Source organism: Cherax quadricarinatus, chromosome 82, assembly GCF_038502225.1.
Source record: "Cherax quadricarinatus isolate ZL_2023a chromosome 82, ASM3850222v1, whole genome shotgun sequence".
NCBI classification, from domain to species: Eukaryota; Metazoa; Arthropoda; class Malacostraca; order Decapoda; family Parastacidae; genus Cherax; species Cherax quadricarinatus.
Genome location: NC_091373.1, coordinates 4,963,650 through 4,979,367, shown reverse-complemented (window position 1 = coordinate 4,979,367; position 15,718 = coordinate 4,963,650). Strand labels below are relative to the sequence as shown.

General features: G+C 38.9%; 1 protein-coding gene across 1 annotated transcript in view; it reads right to left on the bottom strand.

Annotated features, from left to right (window-relative positions):
• Positions 1–2,061: 2,061 nt before the first annotated feature.
• Positions 2,062–15,718, bottom strand: part of LOC128702870 (uncharacterized) — a 56,095-nt gene continuing 42,438 nt past the window's right edge. Inside the window, exons 7-8 of the mRNA XM_070102640.1 lie at positions 6,453–6,599; positions 2,062–5,509 (exon numbers count right to left, since the gene is read on the bottom strand). Of these exons, the coding sequence (XP_069958741.1) occupies positions 5,279–5,509; positions 6,453–6,599 (378 nt within the window). The 3' untranslated portion in view covers positions 2,062–5,278. The remainder of the gene's footprint in view (positions 5,510–6,452; positions 6,600–15,718) is intronic.

Below are 15,718 nucleotides of genomic sequence, written 5' to 3'. Positions count from 1 at the left end.
GTACCGCTCTTAAGAGCATGAAAAGAAATATCTTTACCAACATGGCGTAGGAGTGCCTTGCCAATACTATGGTCAGAAAGATAGGCAGTAGAGGAAGTTGGTCGTAAAGTGAAGAATTTAGTCCACTGTTCAGTCTGAAACTGAGCGTGGAAAGGTAGTGAAGGACGTGTCGATCGTTTCTGAGAAGAACGAGAAGGTGGAGAAGTATCATCAGCAGGTAATTGTCGTTGGCGTTTAGGCGTGGGACCAGAGTTGGTCCGACGTGGAACGGGTCGGCGATTTGAAAATTGCCGCACCGTAGAGGGAGAGGCCGGAAGCATAGTCAGAGGAGAGCGAAGGTCCGATAAATCGAAGGAGTCAGTCGAGGCCTCAGCACCTGAAGCGGGTGAGGAAACAGCACCGGCAATAGGTACAGAGGCATGAGGAATGTCTGAAGAGTGGTCCAAAGACGAGGCAGGGTCAGAACGGGGTGCGGTATCAAGAAGGGGCCCGGGGGTACCAGGTTCATGGACTAGGGCTGCCATGGTTAGGTTACTTCTTTCTTTTTGTTTTTAAGAAAAAAAAAGAAAGAAGAAAAGAAAATAAAAAGAAAAAAAAGAAAAAAAAAGGGGGGACCGGGGAGGGATAGGTCCTCGGAGGAATGAAAGTGCCAGAAATCTCCCTCCGCACCCAAGAGGACCTCAGCACCGCAAGTAGCGCAGATGCAGCATGGAACCCGTGCCATACCCTACCCATCATGCTAGTAAACTAACAATCCGGGATAGCAACCTCACATCTGCCGAGCTACCTCGGTGGACAAAAGAGAGGGCGGCCGGATATCCGCCACAAAGCATACCTCCTTCGGCCACCACCCCCGGAATCCGAAAGGTGGCTTCCAGAGATACACTCGTCGCCCGAAAGACACCCAAAGCTACTCCGGGATACCGGAGAGGGATCGGGACATCCCCAGGCAATCCAGATTCCACGGCAAACTACGCTACCGCTAAGAACCTCAATGGAATGGGATGGACCCCGGTATCCTTTCCTCCACCTAGGAATTAGCGCGCCTGTGGGAGAAATCCCAAAGGACAAAAAGAGGAAGGGCAAAAGGGAGGGGTGGGGAGGGGGAGGAGGAAAGGAAAAAGGGGAAGATGGGGAGGATGGGATAGGGGAGGGGAGATTGGGGGGTAATTAGGTTCGGTCTGAGGAAGAAGACCGATAGGTCTAATTCCTCAATGCCTGCACTTTATAGGAGGGGTTTGGGATATTGGCAGTTTGGAGGGATATGTTGTGTATCTTTACACGTACAGTATATACTTCTAAGCTGTTGTATTCTGAGCACCTCTGCAAAAACAGTGATAATGTGCGAGTGTGGTGAAAGTGTTGAATGATGATGAAAGTATTTTCTTTTTGGGGATTTTCTTTCTTTTTTTTGGGTCACCCTGCCTCGGTGGGAGACGACCGACTTGTTGAAAAAAAAAAAAAAATATTTTTTTTTTTTTTTTTTTTTTTTTCAACAAGTCGGCCGTCTCCCACCGAGGCAGGGTGACCCAAAAAAGAAAGAAAATCCCCAAAAAGAAAATACTTTCATCATCATTCAACACTTTCACCACACTCGCACATTATCACTGTTTTTGCAGACGTGCTCAGAATACAACAGTCTAGAAGCATACACATATAAAGATACACAACATATCCCTCCAAACTGCCAATATCCCAAACCCCTCCTTTAAAGTGCAGGCATTGTACTTCCCATTTCCAGGACTCAAGTCCGACTATATGAAAATAACCGGTTTCCCTGAATCCCTTCACTAAATATTACCCTGCTCACACTCCAACAGATCATCAGGTCCCAAGTACCATTCGTCTCCATTCACTCCTATCTAACACGCTCACGCACGCTTGCTGGAAGTCCAAGCCCCTTACCCACAAAACCTCCTTTACCCCCTCTCTCCAACCCTTTCGAGGACGACCCAAAATATATATATATATATATATATATATATATATATATATATATATATATATATATATATATATATATATATATATATATATATAAATATATATATATATCTAGGTAGTAGGTTGGTAGACAGCAACCGCCCAGGGAGGTACTACCGTCCTGCCAAGTGAGTGTAAAACGAAAGCCTGTAATTGTTTTACATGATGGTAGGATTGCTGGTGTCTTTTGTCTGTCTCATAAATATGCAAGATTACAGGTAAGTCTTGCTACTTCTACTTACACTTAGGTCACACTAAACATACATGTACAAGCATATATATACACACCCCTCTGGGTTTTCTTCTATTTTCTTTCTAATTCTTGTTCTTGTTTATTTCCTCTTACCTCCATGGGGAAGTGGAACAGAATTCTTCCTCTGTAAGCCATGCGTGTCGTAAGAGGCGACTAAAATGCCGGGAGCAAGGGGCTAGTAACCCCTTCTCCTGTATATATTACTAAATTTAAAAGGAGAAACTTCAGTTTTTTCTTTTGGGCCACCCCGCCTCAGTGGGATACGGCTGGTACGTTGAAAGAAGAAGATATATATATATAAATATATATATAAATATATAAATAAATATATAAATATATAAATATATAAATAAATATATAAATATATATATAAATATATATAAATATATATATATAAATATATATATATAAATGATTTAGATAAAGAAAAATTGGATATCAAATTGGGGAGGAGGAGTATGGAAGAAGTGAATGTTTTCAGATACTTGGGAGTTGACGTGTCGGCGGATGGATTTATGAAGGATGAGGTTAATCATAGAATTGATGAGGGAAAAAAGGTGAGTGGTGCGTTGAGGTATATGTGGAGTCAAAAAACGTTATCTATGGAGGCAAAGAAGGGAATGTATGAAAGTATAGTAGTACCAACACTCTTATATGGGTGTGAAGCTTGGGTGGTAAATGCAGCAGCGAGGAGACGGTTGGAGGCAGCGGAGATGTCCTGTTTAAGGGCAATGTGTGGTGTAAATATTATGCAGAAAATTCGGAGTGTGGAAATTAGGAGAAGGTGTGGAGTTAATAAAAGTATTAGTCAGAGGGCAGAAGAGGGGTTGTTGAGGTGGTTTGGTCATTTAGAGAGAATGGATCACAGTAGAATGACATGGAAAGCATATAAATCTATAGGGGAAGGAAGGCGGGGTAGGGGTCGTCCTCGAAAGGGTTGGAGAGAGGGGGTAAAGGAGGTTTTGTGGGTAAGGGGCTTGGACTTCCAGCAAGCGTGCGTGAGCGTGTTAGATAGGAGTGAATGGAGACGAATGGTACTTGGGACCTGACGATCTGTTGGAGTGTGAGCAGGGTAATATTTAGTGAAGGGATTCAGGGAAACCGGTTATTTTCATATAGTCGGACTTGAGTCCTGGAAATGGGAAGTACAATGCCTGCACTTTAAAGGAGGGGTTTGGGATATTGGCAGTTTGGAGGGATATGTTGTGTATCTTTATATGTTTATGCTTCTAGACTGTTGTATTCTGAGCACCTCTGCAAAAACAGTGATAATGTGCGAGTGTGGTGAAAGTGTTGAATGATGATGAAAGTATTTTCTTTTTGGGGATTTTCTTTCTTTTTTGGGTCACCCTGCCTCGGTGGGAGACGGCCGACTTGTTGAAAAAAAAAAAAAAAAAAAAAAAAATATACACACACACACACACATACATTTTTTAAACACAATGGCCATCTCCCACTGAGGCAGGGTGACCCAAAGAAGAAACACTTTCACAATCAATCAACACTTTCACATACATACATACATCTACATGCAAAATAACCACTGTGAAAAAAATATTGAATTTTCAAGCACTTTTGTGATATCTCACATTAGCACAAAAGAACTTGGAAATTCACAATTTTTTTGTTTCACAGTGGTTGTGTTGCATATTGTGATATCACCTGTTTACTGTGATCTTACTGCATATATCTACATATACACACGGAATACATAATTATCCTATCAAGGTGTTACATTTCTAGGACTCTCTCTTACGGTGATGCTACACAGATTTGCCTCGTCACCTTCATTTTTAATTAGTGCTTTAACCTGACATATCCACTTAATAAAATATTATAACCAATACTGCACTACAAAAAGCTTCTGGGAAACCACTGCTTTCATACATAATTGTACCATATTTTTAGATCTATTTCATCGCTTAATTTGAGCGAATAATTTTTAAAAAATTACCCAGATTAATATCTTTTCTATAATTGACCTTGATCTGAATATTTAATTTATAAATAATTCAGCTATAACTGTAAAATTATACACTGTTTTACCTTGCATTTAAATTTATGTTAAAAGCATTATATGCTTACAAAAGCAATGTTTTTTAAATTTTAGGGAGGTTTCCCCAAGATAATAGAACAATGCTTTTAAAAAAAAAATTGTAAAAAAATAAATATTCACAAAGTATCTCTGGCTGTACATGAAATACATCCAGCAGCAGGTGAAAGGTAAGCAGTTACACAGAGTCAACAGTGCAGGCACTTCCATAACTCCTAATGCGGCTTCTACAGAACAGTGTATGCTGCACTCTGGCCTTTAAATAAAAACAAATCTTTATTCCAAAATAAAAGCCATATTCCAAAATTAATACTGATGAGAAATTACAAATACACCAATGTGAACAGACCCATTCCATTTAAAATGAACATGCAATGACTTGCATGTTTAAATACTATACTGTATAAAAAAATATTAATTATGGAATGAAATATCAAGTAAATTTTTCTATTAGTTGCTTATTAAAACACACAGTCTAAATTGAACAAACTATAGCTAGCTGCAGTTCTAATATTTTTAATGTCTTTGTGTGGGTGAACATTGTGATTATAAACTCTACAAATGTGTGAAGTTATATGTATTGTGCATACATATACATACAGTATACACACGTAGTATGCATGCATATTGTGTGTGGTATATGTAATATACATTCATGTATGTGGGTGAGATTAAATTTTTGTAGTTACTGGAGCAGAGTTATGCTCGTGGTGTCCTGTTTTCAGGGATTAATTTGTCATGTAATTCATAAACCTTTGTGATCTCATTTTTGTATTCTTCTATACTATTTGTGAAGAAAAACTAGTTTCTTTTCATTAACCTATTTGTAGTTACAGTCTTTAATATCAATTTGTTTTTCTCAAAAAATATACCTATGAGGATTCTTTTTTCTTGTAATCCAGAGAGACCAGTTAAAACACAAAAACTTAAAACCTTAACCACCTGAGGAAACAATATTATGAAAGTGCCCAATGATGCCATCAGTGCTACTACCCAACAGAAGGGCTATCAGTGCCAGAGGAGCCACCATCTGTTGCTGACAGTACAGCACCCTTATCTCCTTTCTTTTTGCCTTTGCTTAACAGAGCAATCTCACGATTTTGTTCGCGTATCTTCTTCTGGAGAATTTCAACTTTACTGTCGTAGTCACGATTAACGTTCTTCATTTTTTGACGAAGTTCCTGTTCAATTGTGAACTGGGTCGCTTTTAATTCAGTCATCTGTAATAGAATTAGGACATGGTATTAGGATAAAAATATTGTTTTATTCCTAGACATAACAAATGCATTACAGTATCTTGGACCCTTACAGATTTAGAGATAGGTTATGATTATAATGATACAGTATCTTGGGCCATGTATCACATGTACCGAGAAAATTCTGAAGATGGTACAGTACTTAAATTGTGAATGAACAACCACAATGCTGTATGATTCATATTTAAATGACCTAATAATATACAGTAAACATATTGCTGAAATACTTAATTCAAAGCACTTAAATATTGAATTGAATTAACATCTGTAATATCCAAAATGGAACATTTTAATATTTTTACCACCTTGTGGTATTACTGACTCAAATCATAAAATTCTCATTTATACCTATTCACTGTAAACATAATATATTATTATTAACCACTAGAGCTATAACAATATACTACTGAGGCCTGGTCGGGGACCAGGCTGCAGGAGCTGTGACCTCCAGAAGCGACTCCAAGTAAACAATGAGACATGAGTTTCAATTCATTAACCAAAAATTTTCCTTATGATTTTAGTAAATATATTGTAAATCTCCACATAGATAAACAATAGCAGAATTGGCTATATCTTCCAATAACAAAAATTAATGCATATAATACAGCACAGTGCTCCCTGGAATTACGATTTACCCTCGTTGAGGAATTTTGTTTGGAGTTGTGATTAAAAATTGGAGAAACAACATGCATACAGTGGTACAACTGCTGAGAGTTACGTCCTGGGGAACAAGATTAACCTAAGTTGCCCGAAATGCTCTGCATAACCAAGGCTTTCTATATTTAGTAGTATGTCACTGATGTCAACTATGGTCTGTAATAGTTTTATCATGTACTGTACTTGTAGAATTATGCCTGGCAACACAGCCAACTGCATACACTCACATTTCCCTTGTCATAATACTCGCCTGTTTTTCCTTCGCCAAAAGCTGAGCATCTTTGCCAGATAGCTGCTTTTCAAGTCGAGATATCTGCTCTCGTAGCTGTGTGATAAGAACAAGCTGATCTGCTGTTCCTGGGTCACTATCACGTGTAGGACCTACATTCCTAGAGACCTGCAAAAAATTAAAAAAAAAAATCTCATTATTCCATCACAGAAAGCTTATGTCAGAATGACAATTCCTCAACTATTGTTAAATAGTATATACCTAAATTATTGTTAAATATAACCTATATATTAAAATAATCCAAGTGTACAATATTCTTTAATTTAACAGAATTTCAAAACTTATAAAATTTGAATTAAGGAAATCAAACACTAAAGGTTACTTTTTTTTTCTAAAATACATTGTTTTTACCTATAATAAGTAGCAGTACTTTCCCACTGGTACATATTACTTGCTTTCTAGACTGCTAGTGTAAAAAATATACATTCATGATTTTGTGTTGTTTAGGCCTTATAGTCTGGTAAATCTTACGCATGCTGTACATAATAAAAATGCATATAAATAAATAATATATAACAAACACACACACACACACACTCACACACATATATTTATTTATTTTAATACCCCAGCCATCTCTCAGCGAGATAGGGTGACCCGAAAAGACAAAAAACTTTCACAATCAGTCACTCTATCACTGTCTTGCCAAAGATGTGTAGATACTACAGTTTAGATGTAGAACATCAGAAGTCGGCCTCACCATCTTATTTGATACTATATATTTATTAATATGCAACTGTACATGCATAAATTATAAAACATAAGATAATAAAACACTTTTAACAAACTTATCTAATTTGAAAAAGAGCATAATTGGTAGAGTGATCTTTAACAAATTTGAACATGAAAATAGTTTCTTTATCAGATGATTTGAAAAGTGAAATTTGCATGTGGAAAATGCTAAGAAAGCTGGTAAGTGCAATTTTTTTGATTAATTAATAAAAAGTTACTAACAATAAATGCTGCACTTTTTTGTTTATGTCAGTCAACAAGGAAAAAATCTTTCTTTTATTTTCAAGCTCATTAGCCACATTTGCACAAAACTTCCATTGTCTACGTTTAAGATTTACAATAATGTAGCTTCAATATTCTCATCTCTAGTAAGCAATCCACACTGCTACACCATACCTATATGCACATTGTACTGGTACACTAAGGCTCACAGCTACATATCTAGAAAAAATCTGCCAACATGTACACACCTAACATTCCATACCCAACTATTCTGGACTACCCTATGCTTTGAAAGTGTCTCCCACTCTTAATAAAGGCTCTTCCCCTTATTTTTTTTTTTATTTCTTTTACATTACCATCTCAACGGAACTTCACTGCCAAATATATAAACCTATTCATAACTTGTTAAGCTTGTCCAATAAAATTTTCCATTTCTACAAACAACCTCTAACAAACTTCATCACTCTGTATAAATCCATCAACAAAACATAGTATGTACCATCATCTAAACAAATAATTATTAACTGTAATCCTATCACAGATATGTCTTATCACAATCTGCCAATTCTTTCTGGGCTGCTTTTATTGGTTTACAATTGCCTCTTATTCTCCCTGTTGATGTTGCTAAGAAGTCTTTTTATATCTATTTTGTGTATCCTTTTATACATGTTTATCATATTGTTTTCCTGTCAGCCAAAGAGAGCATTTTCAAAGCTTTTTTATTAAGCAATGGGAACCTTTGTAATATCTCTATAATGTTTCTCTTATTTACCTTCTTGATGTAGAGACCACATTATCATTCCATAATCCCAACATGTAATGTTTGTCTTAAACAAATTGGCCTTATTCTACTAAGGTAGTATATGAACAGCAACTGTAGCATTTACCCATTCACAGAATTGAAGACTCTTTCATAGGCTGCCACTGTAGCATTAAGTTTTTCACTATTCAATTTGTGTGATCCTTAAGTGACAATCTTTTAGTCTATAAATATTCCTGTATTCCTTTCCCCTCTTTCACTTTTCATATTTTATCACACAACTTATAATTAAGTGCCCTGTAACTAACTGCTTGTAAATCCTACATGAATTTCTCACAAATGGTGTGCAGCAAATTTCTTGATTAAAATTAGGCTAGATTATCCTCTTTCAACAAAAATTAACCAATTGTAACATACCACAACACCAAGAAATGAAATGTAAGATAAAGGTGATAAAGTTCTGATGGACTGAGAACATGGATCCATAGTGTGTACTAGAAAAAGCCAAGTCAAATAATCACAGTTTAAGGCTCATTAAAGTCAGACATATGACTGTCTTAGTAACAGTAAAATACTTCTTAAGAGGAGGGGCTGCCAATTCCTATTATGCAGCATCTATCTACATTATCTCCATTATTGTGTATGTAATGTGAGGTTTTCAAGACAACCGGCAATCAAACTGTAGGCCAAGAAATCTGATCATATCACACACAGGGATTCGTGAGCCATACAGGTACAATGGAGTATCAGGGACAATTGAACATCTGGTGAAAGTAACTGTTTGTGTTTTAGCACTAGAAAATTTAAACCCATGAGTAGTGGCCCAATGGGAGACACTATTGACAGCTTTCTGGAGAGAGGCTGCTACTAGGTGCCAGTCAGCGCCTGCACAAGCTATAGCGAAATCATCAACATAGACTGATGACCAAATATTAGATAGGAGAACAGAAATCAGATCATTTATAGCAAGAAGAAAAAGGGTGGTGCTAAGGACACATCCCTGAGGAACACCTTCAGCTTGGACAAAGTCTGGGGAAAGCAAATTACTAACCTGAACATGGAAATGTCTCTCAGATAAGAAATTTGCAAGAAAAAATGGCAGACTGCCTTAGAGGCCTAAGGAGTGAGCTTGGGCCAAGATGTTATACCTCCAAGTAGTGTCATAAACCTTTTCAAGATAAAAAAAAAGACTGCTATAACGGAGTGGTTACTAGCAAAGGCATCACAGACATAGGTATCTAAACGGAGTAAGGGGTCAATAGTAGAGCGGCCCTTACAAAAGCCATATTGATGGGGGGAGAGACTATTGTGTGTTCCTAAATACCACACCAAACGTCTATTTACCAGATGCTTGATCACCTTGCAAACTGCACTGGTGAGAGCAATGGGACGATAGTGCGAAGCAGCATGTCCTGAGGTACTTAGTTTATGAAAAGGTTTATAGCAGATTTCCACAGCTGGGGAAAAACTCCTCGAAACCAAATACGATTGAAAAGACGTATGAGGACTGTAAGGGCTGACGGATGCAAATGCTGAAACATGCAAATATGAATGCTATCAGGCCCAGCTGCCGATGATTGGCAAGTGGAAAGTGTGGATTCTAGTTCTAGAAGTGTACAAGGCACATTATAGAGCTCTTCTCTGCTAGAAGAAAAGTCTAAGGGCAGTAACTCTCTGGCAGGCTTGGAGGAAAGAAACGAGGGGCACACATGGAGCCCTTTAGAGATACAGACAAGACAATTTCTGATTTCTATGGCAATGTCAAGAGAGTTTGCAACTCTGACACCGACAACCTGGAGAATGGGAGCAGGGTCTGGAGAGAACTTCCCACTCAGTTTCTACACTTTTTTCCAAACTGTACTCACTGAGGAAGCAGAAGTAATGGTAGAAATAAAATCTTGCCAGCAAGTGCATATAGCTTCACGGATTACATGTAGGGTGACTGTTCTCGCCCGTTTAAAATCAAGATGTTCTGTGGTTCTATTGTAATGATATCGGCCCCATGCAGCATATTTCAAATGTACTGCATGAGCACAAGCAGGAGACTACCAAGGCACGCATTTCTGAGAACGGTTGCTTGAGATTTGAGGTATAGAATGTGAAGCTGCGGTTAAAACTGAGGTGGAAAACAAGCATAATAGCTCATCAGTAGAGGACAAAGAAGGGTCCTCACTAAGTGCAGTTTGGCACGAGTACAGATCCTAATTTGCACGCTCAAACTGCCAATGTGAGTTTCGAGGAGGGTGAGAATATGAATGGAAAGTAAGAAGGGTAGGAAAATGATTGCTGTCATGTAAATCTGGGAGCACAGACCAGGTCAAGTCAAATGCAGTTGACACGGAACAAATAGAGAGATTAATACAAGAGAGAGACTGAGTACGAAGGTCAGTATTTAAAACATGGAGGGGAAGAGAAGTGAGAAGAGCCTCTAACTGATAGTCATGAGTCACAGTGAGACCCCTCCCACCAGAGGAAATGATAAGCATTAAAATCACCTAATAACAGAATAGATGGTGGTATAAAAAGAAACAAGATACACATCTGGGATAGATAATGCTCGAGAAGGGGAGAGATACAAAGAACACACTGTATACCACTTGTTCAAGTAGATGTGAGCTGCTGTGTAATGCAGTGAAGTATGAATGAAGACCTGATGGTATGGTATACCAATGCACACACGAAGTGCACTTTCATTAAAGGTTCCATCAGGATAAGGATCAGATGAATGAAATAAAACATAGCCCGAGACAGGATGGATAACAGCAGAGCATAATTTAGGTTCTTGTAAACAGACACAAACAGGGGAAAACTGGGAGAGCAAGATCCGAAGTTCACCACGATTACCCCTGAGGCCTCAGATATTTCACTGTAAATAAGCCGTGATTTGCAAGAAAAGTATACCGGAATATGAAGCAGTAGGTGTCTACAGGCTAGTAGGGGTATGAAAGTCTTCGTGTGGAGGTAGGAGAAAATGAGTAAGCAGCAAAGGACTGGAACGCTGTGAAGGTGGTTTAGACGAGTGAGAAGAAATGGGAGGTGGATCAGTGTCCATCAATGGTTTTGTCTTCAAAATATATTCGGAGATAGCTTCAAGTGTTTCAGAGGACAAGGAAGTTGCATGTAAAATGACATCAGGGGTAGAAGGGGGAGGATGAGTAAAGATTGGAGAGCTGATGGAAAATACCAAAGAAGGGGGAATTGAGAGGGTAGAGTTAACTTGGGAGAGGACAGGAGAGGAGGGGGCCTGTACGAGGGGGAGGATGAACCTCTATGCTCATAACAGAACTAGTAAGAGGTAAAGAACTAGGTAGAGAGATTGGAAAGGAAAAATATTTGGAAAAGTTATGTTTGAACTTTGGGGATGGTTTAGACTTCAAATAAGTAGAGAGACGAGAGGAAGGTGTAGTTGTGCAAGGACTTGTAGACATAGAAACATGCGAGGGAGAAGATGAAGATTCAAGGACAGTATTTGGCATCGAGGTAGGGACCTTGGCGGCGAGGACTATAACGGAGTTAAAGATAGAGGTGACCAAGGAAATTGTGACACTAGAGACAGTGGAAGTGGGTACTACCAAGGTTGGAGGTCTCTTAGTAACTCAAGAATAAGAAAGTCATGGAAGTCTCCCCAGGAGGCAAAGATGAGAAACTGCCATGGCATATGTGAAACCTTCTTTCTCTTTGAGACAACAAATTTCTCATTCTTTTACGTAAACTTGGCAACGGCGAGAAAAAGCCACGTGAACCTCATTACAATTAATGCAAGAAGGATTCATGTTGCAGGATGTAGTTGTATGGTTGTCAGCACCACAGACTTGGCACACCGTCATGGACCTGCAATATTTTGCTGGGTGACTAAAGCGCCAGCAATTTCTGCACTGCTGTGGCATAGGGATCAACTCTCGGACTTGGAGACGGTGTCCAGCAATATAAATGGAGGACAGAAGCTCACGACAGTCAAAAGTTAAGCGGGCTACACTGCAGGGGTAGCGTCTCTGCCCTTGGGCAGGTAGCATATACATGTCTACTTTGAGAATTGGGAGGTCTTGGAGCTCAAGTTATTCAAGAATATCGTCACCACATGTCTGGAAGTTATGTTGAACAATGGTATGAGGTAGAATGATGGTGCCACTACAAGAATTGAGAGAATGGTGTTTCTGAATTGTTACAGGGATAGCATCTACTGTGGTAAGGAGAGAAAGATCATGGGCTTGGCTAGCATTGTGTACCGTGACAATGTGTGCACCGCTCAAGAGCACGAAATTAAATATTTTGACCAACATGGCATAGGAGCGCCTTGCCAATACTATGATCTGAAAGACAGTCAGTAGATGTCAGTTGTAGAGTAAAAAACTTAGTCCACTGAGTACTTTGTAACTTAGTGTGTATGGGAAGCGATTGTCGTGCCTGTCTTTTCTGGGCCGAGTGAGAAGTAATAGAATTGTCATCATTGAATGGTCTTGGTCGTTTAGGTGTGGGACCAGAGTTGGTCTGACTTGAGATGGGCAGGCGATCCGAGAATCGTTGCACCATAGATGGAGAAGCCGGAAGCATGGCCAAAGAGGTGCAGAGGTCAGATATATCGAAGGAGTCAGGTGGAACCTCAGCACCTGGAGCTGGTGATGAAACGGCACCAGCAAAAGGTACAGGGGCATTAGGAAGGCCCGAAGAATGGTCAGAACAAGGTGTGGTAGCAGAAAGGGCTCTGGGAGGAGCTTGGTCATGGACTTGGGACTCTGTGGTTATGTCATTTGTTTCTTTGTTTTTAGAAAAAAAGGAAAGAAAAATAAAAGAATAAAAAAATAGGGGAACGTGGAGGGATAGCTCCTAGGAGGAATGAAAGGGCCGTAAATCCTCCTCCGTGCCCAAGAGGACCCCAGCACCATGAGTAGTGCAGATGCGACATGGAACCTGTGCCATACCCTACCATTCATGCCAGTAAACTAGCAATCCAGGATAGCAATCTCACATCTACCGACCCACCTCAGTGGACAAAAGAGAGGGCGGCCAGATACCTGTCACAAAGCATACCTCCTTCAGCCACCACCTCCCGGAATCCAACATGCAGCCTCCAGAAATACACTCGTCACCCAAAAGACACCCAAAGCTGCACCCTGAGAACTGGAAAGGGAATGAGACATCCCCAGTTGATCTAGATTCCATGGCAAACTACACCACCACCAAGGACCTCAACAGAATGGGTTGGACCACAGTACCCTTCCCTCTATCTAGGAGCTAGAATGCCTGAGGAAAGAACCCCAGAGGTTGAAAACAGGAAGGGGATAGGGAAGGGACGGGGAGAGGAGGAGGAAAGGGAGGGGAGGAATGGGGAGGATGGAATAGGGAAGGGGGGATTTGGGGGGTAATTAGGTTCAGTCTGAGGAAGACCAAAAGTTCCAATTCCTCAGACCAATAGCCTCTTTGCCACGACAAGGAGTGTGGACAATCACTTAGCATTGTTTAACCCTCTGATGACTTTTTCCCCGAGGAAAAGTTCCCTCTTTTCTCCCCCCCCCCCCTTCCTTGTATTTTTTCTTTCAAACAGAAAATTTCTCATCCACTGCAATTTGTCTTTTCTACCTTTGCTTAGTAGTTTCTGGATTAGTCCTTTATGGGGATTTCTATCATACCTATTATTACAATCAAAACTACACGCTAAACCCACAAGGGTACCTCTATTATAAACTTTTTTGAAATCCATATACATAAATGCAATCTGACATTCCGTTCCTTGTAGCATATCAGATTTGATGCAACTGAACTGTTTGACAGCATATTTCTACTTTGCAAATGTATAACAAACTTTTCTCTAACTTTTCCCATGTTTTCAAAATACCACTTACCATACAAGCCTATAGTTTAAAGGGTTTTCATAATTTCTTTGAATATCAGCAAAATGTGCACTATTTTCCTGCCAGTTTACCTTTTTTTATAAAATCCTTATCTTTTTGGAAGAGTAACTCATCAGCACATTCTTTCAAAACTCATGGTTGTATATGTTATAGCACGTTAAAAGTTCCGGGGATCATTGTCCCCCACAGTCCTCTCTCTGACTAGGCCTCCTGAATTGGATATGAAATTTTACAGGAATAAAGACAAGTTTGCACTGAATTTTAAGTAATGTATAAGATTTTCCTGCCTTCTTACATATTCATGAAAAAGAAAAGACCAACAATCTTGCCAGAATGAAAAATGTTTACCAAGCTTCCATTTCATACTTGTATGACAGGGAGACAGGACTTTCATGGGCAATTGCTGTCTACACAATACTATCTCTCTGTCTTTTTATTTGTCGGTTACCAATATATATAGTGGCATTCTTAATAGTCCTTTTGGCGCATCAATGAGTTCTATTTCAACTGGCTATTGGGTGTTCATATCCATTTCATCTAAAGCTTCTGCTGTAAACATTGTGGAGCTTGACACTTAGCACTGCATCCCACACATTTCTTCCTTTCAATGTGTTGACTGTGTCATCATCTTTGTTTTTTGTATTATGCCCTACACATGTTGAACTTACTATGTAATGCATGCAGACGTCTGCTGATTCATTTTTGCTATGTCACTGAAATTCTCTTGGAACACCAAAGATTTAATACAAAATTATTTCACTGATGTTAAATACAGTATAAACTAAATAATGAATAACATTAAATTGGTAAAGTAAAATTAATTTATATATTATACTAAGTAAATTTAACAAGGATTGGTCAGAGTATGAAGTTAATTATGATACAAAATTTAAAGTGTGCACACAGTACCATGTTAATTCACACATTTATCAATACACAAGATCAAACTTTTAAACAAATTATTTTTAATCATATTCAATGTGCTTGACAAACTTTGCTAATTATGCACAACAAACTGTACAAAACCTTTGGAGGCCAAAAAAAAAAAAAAAAACAAGCAAAAAAAAAAAAAAAAAAAAAAAAAAAAAAAGAAAGAAATAATGAATACCACACATTTTGACCTAACACTGAAGCCTTCTTTAGTAAAATGTTTGCTGAAGGCTGGTGATTCTCAGGTTGACCAGAGTCAGCCGCTGGAGGAAGAAACTGAAGTAATGGGTACCACCTCCACTTGAACTCCAATAAAAAGAGCAACTGATGGGCACCAGGGTGGGTAGATGACTGACTGTTTCAATCATACAGAAAACAACTTATTACAGAAATGAAAAACAAACACTTGGGACCAATTCAGAATACGAACTTATGGACTTGTGAACCCAATAACTACGTCCCACAATTCATGTGGTGAAAACGAACTGTCGACTGAGGTACCATACTACCATCCTGTCCTACAAGTGAGAAATGGAACCTTGTTAAGTGTTGAACATGTACTCACCTAGTTGTGACCACGTTTACTCACTCCTAGACTCCCAAGTCTTAATACCTATTAAAGCTCTGTATTGTCTGTTTCCATTATTTATTCATCCAGTTATTTAAGTTTCTAGAGGTTTTGCACTTGCTTGATTAGGTGTGTATTCTATGCTGATGCTACATACTCCATGATT